Source organism: Gymnogyps californianus, chromosome 1 (genome assembly GCF_018139145.2).
Source record: "Gymnogyps californianus isolate 813 chromosome 1, ASM1813914v2, whole genome shotgun sequence".
NCBI lineage: Eukaryota > Metazoa > Chordata > Aves > Accipitriformes > Cathartidae > Gymnogyps > Gymnogyps californianus.
The window spans coordinates 161,259,883-161,271,000 of NC_059471.1; the positions used below are offsets into that span (position 1 = coordinate 161,259,883).

The 11,118-nt window shown below is 47.1% G+C and overlaps 1 protein-coding gene across 3 annotated transcripts; it reads left to right on the forward strand.

The window, feature by feature from the left end:
• Positions 1–212: 212 nt before the first annotated feature.
• On the forward strand, positions 213–10,468 carry EIF3L (eukaryotic translation initiation factor 3 subunit L). Of its 3 annotated transcripts, XM_050915378.1 has the most exons (13): positions 213–259; positions 352–400; positions 531–741; positions 1,348–1,427; positions 1,689–1,750; positions 3,131–3,200; positions 3,913–3,986; positions 4,987–5,158; positions 5,422–5,576; positions 6,367–6,537; positions 7,550–8,047; positions 9,059–9,139; positions 9,899–10,468. In XM_050915378.1, exons 1-13 carry the CDS (start codon positions 227–229, stop codon positions 9,935–9,937), a joined length of 1,695 nt encoding a protein of 564 aa, XP_050771335.1. In that variant the 5' UTR covers positions 213–226; the 3' UTR covers positions 9,938–10,468. The 3 variants fall into 3 exon arrangements, with proteins under 3 accessions (XP_050771335.1, XP_050771336.1, XP_050771337.1); XM_050915379.1 differs by lacking the exons at positions 3,131–3,200; positions 3,913–3,986; XM_050915380.1 differs by lacking the exons at positions 213–259; positions 352–400; positions 1,348–1,427 and having other exon boundaries at positions 599–741.
• Positions 10,469–11,118: the final 650 nt, after the last annotated feature.

An 11,118-nucleotide genomic window follows, 5' to 3' on the forward strand; every position in this document is an offset into this window, starting at 1 on the left:
GGGAGGGGCGGGTCATAGGCCGCACCAGGCCCATGGCAGCTCAGCAGGCTGAAGACAGGCAGTTGTTTCATCCAGTGGAAGGGCGCAGCCCCCGCTCCGCCGCAGCAGCCCTTTCCGGCCGGCCGGCCCGAGCCCCGCCCCTGGTCCCACCCCCTCTTCCTGCCCGCCCCGCGCCGGGCCCGCGTTGCCGCCCGGAGTCCTTTACCTGCAGCGCCGCGCCGCCGCCATGGCCTACCCGGGGGAGGACTACGACAACGAGGTGCGGGGCGGGGGTCCCGGGGCGGCGGGGGGGACCCGGGGGGTCGTGTCCGGGCTGGTCGCGGTGAACTCGCTGCCGCACTCTCTCCACAGGCCGCCTACGACCCCTACGCCTACTCCAACGACTATGATATGCACACGGGTGAGTGCGGGCCTTGGCCGCGCCGCCGCGGTGGCCCCTCGGGTGCGCCGGGCCTGCTGCTACCCGGCTGGGTCTGTAGGCCCGGGCCGGGCCGTGCGGCAGGCGCCTCACTGCTCCTTTTTCCCTTCAGGAGACCCGAAGCAAGACCTGGCCTACGAGCGCCAGTACGAGCAGCAGACCTACCAGGTGATCCCCGAAGTGATCAAAAACTTCATTCAGTATTTTCACAAGACGGTGTCGGATCTCATTGACCAGAAGGTGTATGAGCTCCAGGCCAGCCGTGTTTCCAGTGATGTCATTGACCAGAAGGTGTACGAGATCCAAGACATCTATGAAAACAGGTACAAAGCCATCCTTCCCACAAGGGGGAATCACTGTTTAAACTGTGATGAAAGGGCACCTTGCTTTTAAAAGGAAGGGCTGACTACTACCTGTGTTGTTCCAAACTTGGGCTTTCTCTAAAATACAGCATGAGGTTTGTTTGATTACTGGGGAAAAAAGCAGATATTTCCAGGCTATTAGTCTAACATAAGTCTAGATGAGTTGTGGCCTGTCTGAAGGAAAATGCCAGTCCTGTGCCTAACAGGTATAGAGGCAGCAAAAACTGACCTCATTAATGCTAGTTAGGCAGTGTGCGGAAAGCTGTGAGATGTAATTGTTGTGTCTGTTCCCTACAGATACTCCTACTCCTGCTTATAGCTATGTTACTGTACCATAAAGGGAATGTGAAAGTAACATACTCAACTGTTCCATACTTCAGGGATAAATTGAAGACTTTGATTGTTTAGTTTGCCATTCTCATTCTTTGCTTCAACACTGGACTTACTAAAAGGGGATGGTGGTGGTGGTCTTTCATCAAGTCCAAGGCCTCTATATTGTCATGTCTAACTCCAGCACTCTCATACTGAGAAATGGTTTCTAATACCACATGTGTGTCTATCTTTCAGCTGGACAAAGCTGACAGAAAGGTTTTTTAAGAATACCCCATGGCCAGAGGCAGAGGCCATTGCCCCTCAGGTTGGAAACGGTAAGTCTTTTCCTTTCTCTTTGCTCGTCAGAGAAAGAAGGAACTAAATTACTTTTGATACATGAGTGAGCAGGTACACAATGTTGCTGCCACCTGAGTCATTCATCGTTGTTTGCTCTGGCAAGAACTCAAAACTGAAGGAAGTCGCCTTTTGTGCCTCCCTTTATTACTGTGGCAGGAGGAGCACCACTGGCGTATCTGAGAGATCCAGTTGCCTAGGCCTTGTGGCTTGCTAATGTCCAGTTCTGTCATCTTTTCCAGATGCTGTTTTCCTCATCCTATACAAGGAGCTGTATTATAGGCACATCTACGCCAAAGTCAGTGTGAGTGTTTGTCCTCTGTGTTCCTGTTGGTTGCGTGCTGGCTTCTCCGTGCCGTAAAACTTGCCAAATCTTGCTGCACCACAAATATCAGTGGTTCCATAATTTTTGCAAGACAGGATTGTGTGTCAAGTTGCTTTTAGGGAAGCTTAAAATTCTTGCCTTTTCTTCGTTTAGTAAGGATTCGCTGATTGCTGAAAAGCGAGAAAGACTTGTCTGTCTTTCTGAGGTTCATTAGCTGTCTCCTCAAGCTTGGTTGTAATGAGTGTGCAGGTTTCCCTGGCAGCTTATATGAATCAGAAGACCTGGTCTGAGTTTTCAGGAGGCTGTTATGTAAAAGTTTGTTACTGACATCAACTGTAGTGATTAGTGAGTTAGGGAAGAAGGAGGTGTCGGGAGGTAATTGAGTTTTCTTTTTGATAGAGCTGTAATTGCAAGACCTGTAGATCAGTTGGTTTTGTGTGTTTCTTTGTGGCTCTTTGTTCTTCAGGTTAGCAGGTAGGTGAGAGGGGGTGTCACAAGAAGAGGGTGCATTATTTGTGATTAAAAAAACACATGGGTTCGGAGTGCCTTGCGGAGAGGGAAACATGGGCACCATAAAGGATACAGGAGAAGGAAATAGAAGAAATAACGCTCCATAAAACAAAACAAACCCCACTTTTTTTTCTTAAGCTAATTTGAAGTCAGTGAGAAAATCATAGTAATTCTTGGTTCTTTAAGGAAAGAAGCTGAACAGAGGCATGACTTATGGGGTAAATAAGTAATAACTGCAGTTTTGGTGTGGACCAGAGGGTGGAGAAATGGGCACTTCAAAAAGGCTGCTGTATTAACCCGAGTCAGGCTTTAACAGGAGAGACTGGTTTCTCAAGCTGTTTCTCAGACTGCCCTTGAGTGTCTCCAGGTGAAACAAGGAAGATGATTCTAGGAAGACTGATTCTCTACTGTGTTTACTGGTCTTTCAAAGCGTTTAGAAATACTGACCAGAAGAAGAATTGTTGATTTATTAAGGCCTCTCATGAGGGGAGAAGGAAGGAAAGCTGTTGAAGGTAATAGGAAGCTCTTAAGTTTGGACAGCGGAGAGGAGGACAAGGAAGGTTAATGCATCCTATTCACAGAAGATTTGAATGCTCGGTCGTCCTGGGAGAAGCTACCTGTACATGAAAAGTCCCCTATTCCATGGGACAATAGTGATACAATTTCAGTTTTTCTGGGTGGTGCTGGTGGGTGTCCTGGTTGAATATTGGCTCTAACATTTCTGAAATAGACCCTCTGCTGCTGTGACTATTGACTGTCCTTCAGTGGACAGTCTTTATGGACTATTGCCCATAAACTCTCTCCTGCCGTGCTTGAAACTAAGCAAACTGTGCTGACTTCTCATTGCAGGGGGGGCCCACGCTGGAGCAGAGATTTGAATCCTATTACAACTACTGCAATCTCTTCAACTACATCCTCAGTGAGTTGCTGCAATTCATTTCTGGTTTGTGAATTTTGGAGAGAGAGAGTGGATGGAGAGGGCAGAGCTGGAGAAAGGGTCAGAAGAACTGCAACATGTTTGTTTATAGATCATACAGGGAGAAGTAGTCTACGAGCTTTCCATATGTTTGAGTTTGTTGAATGAAGAGCACTTTACATCCATGCATCTAAAACCACAAAAAGCGCAAATAGTTTCCAGTGCTTTCTGAAATACTGTAAAGAATAAAACGTACTTAGCTTTCTGTCTTGCTGAGAACTGCTTCGCCTATCTATTAAAAAGCAAAATGAAGCTGTAAGCTAGAGAAAACTTGCAGTGTTTCACAAGTGCTTACTGTTGTTGACGCCCCTTGGAACAAATTTTAGTGTTTGTGACTCCCTGCCAGACAACTTGCAGAGAATAGATCGGTTAGGATAAACCCCTACAGTCTGTGCGCAGCTTCTGAGAATCACTGCTGCTGAGCAGTCACACTCTAGAGATTAACCCCATACATGCTCGTATTCTTTAAAAGTGAAGGCAGTTGAGGTAGCCGAAGCTACATATCACTGCCCTACTGGAAGCTTCGTTCATCTGCTGCTGCATCTCCCATTTCAGGGAAGTTCTTCTGTTCTTTAATTTGGCTGTTCCTCCAGTTCTGCCACTGTTCTTGCTCAAGGTATTAAGCATCTCATCTACTACTTACATTCTTCTGCAGATGCTGATGGCCCTGCTCCTCTGGAACTGCCCAACCAGTGGCTCTGGGATATCATTGATGAATTCATATACCAGGTATACAACTATAAGACTGTGCCGTTTTGGGGTGGCCTTGCCTCTGTTAGTGCTATAAGTTTTCCATCTCTTCCCTCTCTGTGATTTTCATAGCTAGGATACCATTGCAGGTCAAAAAACTTTGGTGAGCACTGTTATTTCTGGATCACCAGGTAGATGAAGTAGTTGTAAATGTACAGATTTTTAAGTTACAGGGAGCTCTTTGGGGAGTCCTGGACTTCTGTTGATATTTCTGTTTCAGTTGCTGCTTAGGGGATTTTTTTTTAAATCACCTTCATTTTTGCCTGATTTGTGCAAATCAGCCTGACTGAAGTCTGCTATAATCACAAAGAACTTATGAAGATACTTGTTCAAACTAGTTTTATTGTGTTCTGTGGTTTTACTTTGGTTTTGTATTTCTTAGTCAGTAGGGCCTTTATGCTTGCACTGAGAGATGGCTGACCTGATTTAAAATAATCCATGGTCTGAGATCTTGACGTTAGGAAATATTTTTCCACTTATTGTTCTGAGTGCAACAATACAGATCTCAAATGCTATTGGTTTTTCCTGTAGATTCCTTTCCTGTAACTTTTTATTACAGAGCTGCCTGAAATTCCTTAAGTGCAGTCTTGTCAAGCTTGAGGATGAAAAAGGATATGTGCATATATAGAAAAAGATGTCCGTGTATGCAGACACATCTTATGACTTGATTGTTCTCTTTGCTACCTGTTCAGACGGCAAATTTGTGTTTAGTTGCTTGTCCTCATTGTCTAAGCGATCCTTCTCTGCTTCGTTCTGTCTTCTGGCCTTTTCCCTCTGTACTCAATCATTTTTTCCCTAGGTGCTTTAAAGGTGGTATAATTTGCCATTTTGATTGCCAGGTGATCTCAGATGAAACTTTCTTTCATACGACTTGTAGCTTATTGTAATGCATTTGTGTGATCAACTTGTAAGCTTAGTGCACTTAGCTGAACATCTCCAAACTAGCTTCTCGTCATTGAATCTCTGCTTTTTCCTGTAGTTCCAGTCTTTCAGCCAGTACCGCTGCAAGACAGCCAAGAAGTCTGAAGAGGAAATTGATTTCCTTCGTTCCAACCCCAAGATCTGGAACGTCCACAGTGTCCTTAATGTGCTTCACTCTCTGGTGGACAAATCCAACATCAACCGACAGCTGGAGGTCTATACAAGTGGAGGTGAGCTAGCTGCGTGATGCCAAGCAAGACTGGTGTCTGTGCTGCCTTGCTTTGATTTGACCGAGCTCGGTGAGCTTTGTTTGGGAGCTGGATCAGACCCTTAATCAGTGGGTGGATTGACAGGGAACAGGTTCTGTTGGCCTTATGTGAGAAGTGCCAGTGACTACACTTGAGGTCTTGCTCCCTTTGCTTGTAAACATAGAGGTGTTGAAAGGGGAGCTTGCTTCCTTGGAGGAAAGCATCATGGTTCCTTTTTTTCCTAGGTGACCCTGAAAGCGTGGCTGGTGAATATGGTCGCCACTCCCTCTACAAGATGCTGGGCTATTTCAGCCTGGTTGGGCTACTGCGTCTGCACTCTCTGCTGGGGGATTACTACCAAGCGATCAAGGTTCTGGAGAACATCGAGCTCAACAAGAAGGTAATACAACATGTTTTAAACCCCCCGTTGCAGTTTTCCAAATGCCTCTGTTCAAACATGCTGGTGAAAGATTGGAATCTTCCAACTGAGGAGCTGTTTGTAGCTGTTGTAGTTGTCAGGAGTTTGTAGTGGAACACAGCTGGAGCTTTGGCATTAAATCAAGCCATATGATAATGCCTGATGCTGTTGCAGCACAAATGCCTAGTTTTTTAGGAGGTTTGCTGTGTTGCGCAAGGCAGTGTTGTTATAGGGAATATTATTTGAACTGTAAGCAGTAGCGCAGTGGTAGCTAGCTGAACACATCATTCCCACCTTGGTCAATGGCTCATTCTTGTATTTTTGACTCTCGTTCTCACTGTGCCCTCTCCCAACTTGCATGTTTTTGCCCTAGAATTGGGCGCCGCTTGTGGTAACAGCGGCTAACAGAAGTCCAGCTGCAACACGGGCTTGGCCCAAGGCTTGGCACAGATCTGTGTATGTGCTGTCTGGCACAGGACGTGGAGTGAAATAGGGGGAAAGGGAACTGAGCAAAGCAGTATTAGGCACAGTGCAAGAGTCCTCTGTTTGCAGGAAGCTGAAACTGGAAAACATAGGAAATGGGAAGATCTCATAAACAGTGTGGAAGCTGCTGCAGGGATGGGTGGGAGGTGAGGTATCCTGAATTAACCCTTTCCTTTCTATTTTTGGGATGGGAGTGAAAGTGGAGGTGGCTGGATTCTGGGTAACGAGCTGTGTGGATCAAAGGTGGTTGTCTCCCCTCTAACATAGCATGTTGATCCTTCCTTCTCAGAGCATGTACTCCCGGGTGCCTGAGTGCCAGGTGACCACCTATTACTACGTGGGCTTCGCATACCTTATGATGCGGCGTTACCAGGATGCCATCCGTGTCTTTGCCAACATCCTCCTCTACATCCAGAGGACCAAGAGCATGTTTCAGAGGACGACCTACAAGTACGAGATGGTAAGAGATAGAATAGGTCTAGACTTCCCAAAAGAAAAAGCTGCTGTATTCTTCTCTGCCCCTTCTCTGTCACCTGATAACCTACATCTAATAGTCCAGCCTTATTTTCCTGGACTATGCTGGGGGTGGTGACTGGGGATCCTTTGAACTCCTTTGCCATGTGTGGCAATATTTTCTCTTAGCTGTGTTACTAGTTCCTTTGGTTTTTCACCATACAATTACCCTGGCTCCATCTGCACTCTCCCTCCAGGCAGTATTGTTAATGAATATCAGCCGCTAATGATATTCTTGTCAATGCTTCTTCAAACTGAGTCCTGTTCCTAGTCCAGTCCTGCATTTCAGGTTACTGCCATTGTTGGATATATTTCCATTATCAGATAATCATTCACAGACTGCTTTAATTCAGCATGGCTGAAACAAAGCTCTTTCCACCTAAGCTGTCTCTGGTGCCTGTTTTACCCCCTGCTGCTGCTGTCTCCTTTTCATCCTTATGATTCATTTCTAACTCTTTGTGTAGCCAAATCCTGCCGTTCTTAATTCCATGACACTTCAAAAATTTGCTGTGTCTGTTTCAGCCACACAGCTGTCCGTTTCATCCCACACTCAGATAAATCTTCCTTCTCAGTCTTTTCTTCACTGGCCTCCCTGATAACTGTCCCTTGCCAGGAGATGGTTGTTAAACTATCTGCCTTCCCTTCTCCTCTGCACTTTTTTGCACCAAAGCAGTCAAACCTGCCATTCTGGCCATTCAAGTTCTTTATGGCTCTGGATACATTCACTCTGTACTTTCCTCTTGTCCAGTCCTCTTCTTCATTGATGAGAGCCTTGATAAGGCATTCATCTATCTGCTTTGCCCAGAGGCGCTGCTTCTTTGTGCTGTCCCCCTTGAGCATTAGTACCCTCAGTGCTCTGGGTAAAGTGTCTGTCTCTGAAAAACACAGCTCCCAGCTCCCTCCAGCACCATAAAGCCTGAGCACATTGACAAGCTAACAGGTTCTCCTCTCTGTCTCAGATTAACAAGCAGAATGAGCAGATGCACGCACTCCTGGCCATCGCCCTCACCATGTACCCCATGCGCATAGATGAGAGCATCCACCTGCAGCTGCGAGAGAAATATGGGGATAAGATGCTGCGCATGCAGAAGGGTGATGCACAAGTCTACGAGGAGCTCTTCAGTTACGCTTGCCCCAAGTTCCTCTCCCCCGTGGTGCCCAATTACGACAACGTGCACCCCAACTACCACAAGGAGCCCTTCCTGCAGCAGCTCAAGGTCTTTGCTGATGAGGTTCAGCAGCAGGCCCAACTCTCCACCATCCGTAGCTTCCTCAAGCTCTACACCACCATGCCCGTGGCGAAGCTGGCTGGCTTCTTAGACCTCACGGAGCAGGAGTTTCGTATCCAGCTGCTTGTCTTCAAGCACAAGATGAAGAACCTGGTATGGACCAGTGGCATATCTGCCCTGGATGGGGAGTTCCAGTCTGCCTCTGAGGTTGACTTCTATATTGACAAGGTTGGTATCTGCCCTTTGCTGGCTAGGAAATTCCTTCACCCAGGAAATTCTGGAAGTGACAGCACCTAGTTTTGCTCCAGTCTGTGGGAAACATCCCTTCCTTCTTTGCCATGTGAAGGGCTTGGCTGCCCACAGTGAAGTCATAGCCCCGCTTAATAGGAGTGTCAGTGGATGAACAGTGATGGGATGTCACAGGCAGCTTTGGCAGTCATCGTACCCAGAAAAAAAAGGCCCTAAATGTCTTCGCCAGGACAGAAGGAACTGTTTGTCTGTCAGTGTTCTCAGAAGGTGACAGTTGGGTGACAGATAGTGCTGTCAGTGTGTCAGGTGGGATTGTCAGCTTTGTAGGTCTCCCACCACATCTCTCCTTTGCTTGACAAAGCAGGGATCTTGCTTGGTCATGTTACAGGTCCATTTTTCACTGGAGCAGCATTTAGCTCTGTCTGCTCTAGGAGGAATCTAAACACGAGGTATGGTCCTGTCACCGTCCTGCCCTTGGAGCTCCGGGCAGGAGGAAGCATAGCAGAGTCTTTTAGGACGTCATTTTCAAAGAAGATAGCAGTAACCATTAGGTTTCTTGCTAGGAGGGAGAACAGGTTGCCTCTTGTTCTTGGTCCTTAGAGCAGACCTCTTCCTGCAAGGTCTTGTGCTATGTCTCAGCCTAGCTTTCTTGGTAGATAGGATGACTCTTGGCTGCTGGTGGAGGGAAGCAGAGCATGAATTGGGGTTGGGACTGTCAAACTGCTGCAAAGAGAGACAAAAATAGGCAGAGTGTGCAAGAATGTGGGAAGTGAATACAATGTGAATTTGGGACTCATCCCAGGCAAAGGTATAGGGAAGGCAGCCCACAGAGAAGTGAGTGGTTGCTGTGGGAGTAGCACAGGTCAGGTATGTGTGATGTGGAACCAGGGCTGGAGTGAAGCCCCTTTGGTTGCTCCTCACATTTGGCAGTGCTTGCTGTCTCCCTGCTAGCGCGGTCCTTTTCCTGACCTCATGCTGTTCCCTCCCCAGGACATGATCCATATTGCGGACACAAAGGTTGCTCGACGCTATGGGGACTTCTTCATCCGCCAGATCCACAAGTTTGAGGAGGTGAGGCCTGGCCAGGAGAGCTGTGTAGCTCTGTAGGAAAAGTGGGGCAAGCATTGGGCTGTGCAGGCCCTGGAGGAGCCACGCTTGTGTGAGACAGCTGTGCAATGCCTTGCTGGGGCGAGCCCCAGCTCTGCAAGGCACTGGGCAAAGGCAGGTGATTTAAGCAGCAGCTGCTGGCCTTTGAAGAATGGTATGTTTTTGTGTGAGAAGTGCTCATTTGAGCCACAGTGGAAAAGGGGGAGGGTTTTACTGTCCAAGGGCACTGACTCCATTGTCCCTAGACAATTGTGGTGTTCCTATCAGTAACACAACCAAAATCTTATCTCTACCCTCATAACTACAGCTCTATAAAGTGCTCTCAAAGATTTCTGGAGCACAGATGGCTTCAGCGTTGTGCTCAGCCAGGAGGTGACATTCTGTCACTGCTCCACTCTCCCGACAGAGGCTGCTGTGCACTGGAAACTTTGGCAGCAAAATCCTGAGATGTGGGGACTTGAGCAGTACAGGGTTGCGATACCACTGCTAGAAGTTTGCACCCTCTCTTCTCCCCACATCTTCCTCTGCTGTCTTGGAGAGGAGGAGGGAGTTTTACTAGTTCCCCTTCTACTTTGCACGCTGCCCGCACTTGTGCGAGAGCTCTTTTTGTCAGCGAGTTGGAGAGAGGAAGGAGTGGAGGCATTGGATAAAGGCTGCTGAGGGGAACAGTAGTGGATGTCAATCACTATGTATTTTTCTGACCTTTGCTTTCTCTAATTCCAGCTGAATCGAACCCTGAAGAAGATGGGCCAGAGACCCTAAAACTTCTGTGGATGCAGTGATCAGCCTGAGCAGAGAAGTGGGTGGGAAAGATTATGCTCTTTGTGGTGAGGGAGGGGAGCTCAGGGTTCTGGCATTTCTGGAATCTCCTGTGACCCTGAAGGTTTTTTGTACTTAAATAAGCAGACTCGTTTGGCCCAAACTATTCTACGAAAGACAAGACATCTAATAAATTAGTGGAATTTTCCTGGTGAGCATTCAGTATCTGATGTGCTCATTTATTTTTCCTCTGTGGAAGAATACAATTGCCTCTGGAGACATGGGCAGCTGCTGCTGGTTTGTGCTCTCTTTGGTCCATGCTGTTGCAGGTAACAGTGGAGAGCAGATCTCTTTCCATGCTCTGTAAAGGCACTGCGCGCAGCGAACAGGGAAGGCTGCAGAACTGATTAACAGGGAGAAAATGAGCTGTTCCACAGTGTTTCCACAGGATATGGAAAGAGATACAAGCTAATATTACTCCTTTTAGCTCTTGCCCCACACATTGAATAAACCTGAGTTGTTGCTTTCCTAGAAGGTTGCATTTTTGCCTCTTTTTTTTTTTTTTTCTGGTTGCTATGAAGTAGAAATGCTCCAAAGTGGATTGACGTGTTTTTAAAGGAAGGGGGAGGAGTTTTGTAAACATTCAACCAGTATTAACTTTGGTCATCTGATGAGATGTCCTTGCTGGAGGCTGTGTTTTCTTTCAGCACAAGTGATGTCCAAGTCCTGGCCCTTAATTTAATGGAGTTCAGTTTGTCCAGAAAACACCCTGAGGGTGTTTAATTTATTAAAACCCTTTAAATGCTAATTTTCCCAGCTCTCCACCCAGTTTGGATTCTTCAAGACAAACTTGCAGTGCCTTGAAAGACAAAAAACAGTTGAAGACTAGCCCTACAAAGGGGAATCAAGGGCCTGTAAATATTGGGGAAGAGAATGCAAAGAATGAATCGCATCTCATCTGCCCTCCACACCCTCTCTCCCTTTTGCTGTCTTTAAATAGTTCGGTGTTTGAGTGGTAGGAACAGGTGCAGGAGGAAAACCTGCGTGTGTAATAGGAAAGCTACACAAAGCATGCTTCATATATACCATCTGCCCCTCTGTACCTCTCCCTCTCATTCCTTTCCACTGAGAGAGGGGTCCTGGCAGTCCAGCTTGGCTTCGTATGCGATTCTGTTTAGAAGTCA

What these genes read in the sequence shown, in the direction of transcription:
- EIF3L (XM_050915378.1), top strand. Translation starts at nt 227, where the DNA reads ATGGCCTACCCGGGGGAGGACTACGACAACGAG. An exon ending in ACATCTACGCCAAAGTCAGT is followed by an intron (nt 1,751 to 3,130) that starts GTGAGTGTTTGT and finishes TTCTCATTGCAG; the next exon opens with GGGGGGCCCACGCTGGAGCA. An exon ending in CGACCTACAAGTACGAGATG is followed by an intron (nt 6,538 to 7,549) that starts GTAAGAGATAGA and finishes TCTCTGTCTCAG; the next exon opens with ATTAACAAGCAGAATGAGCA.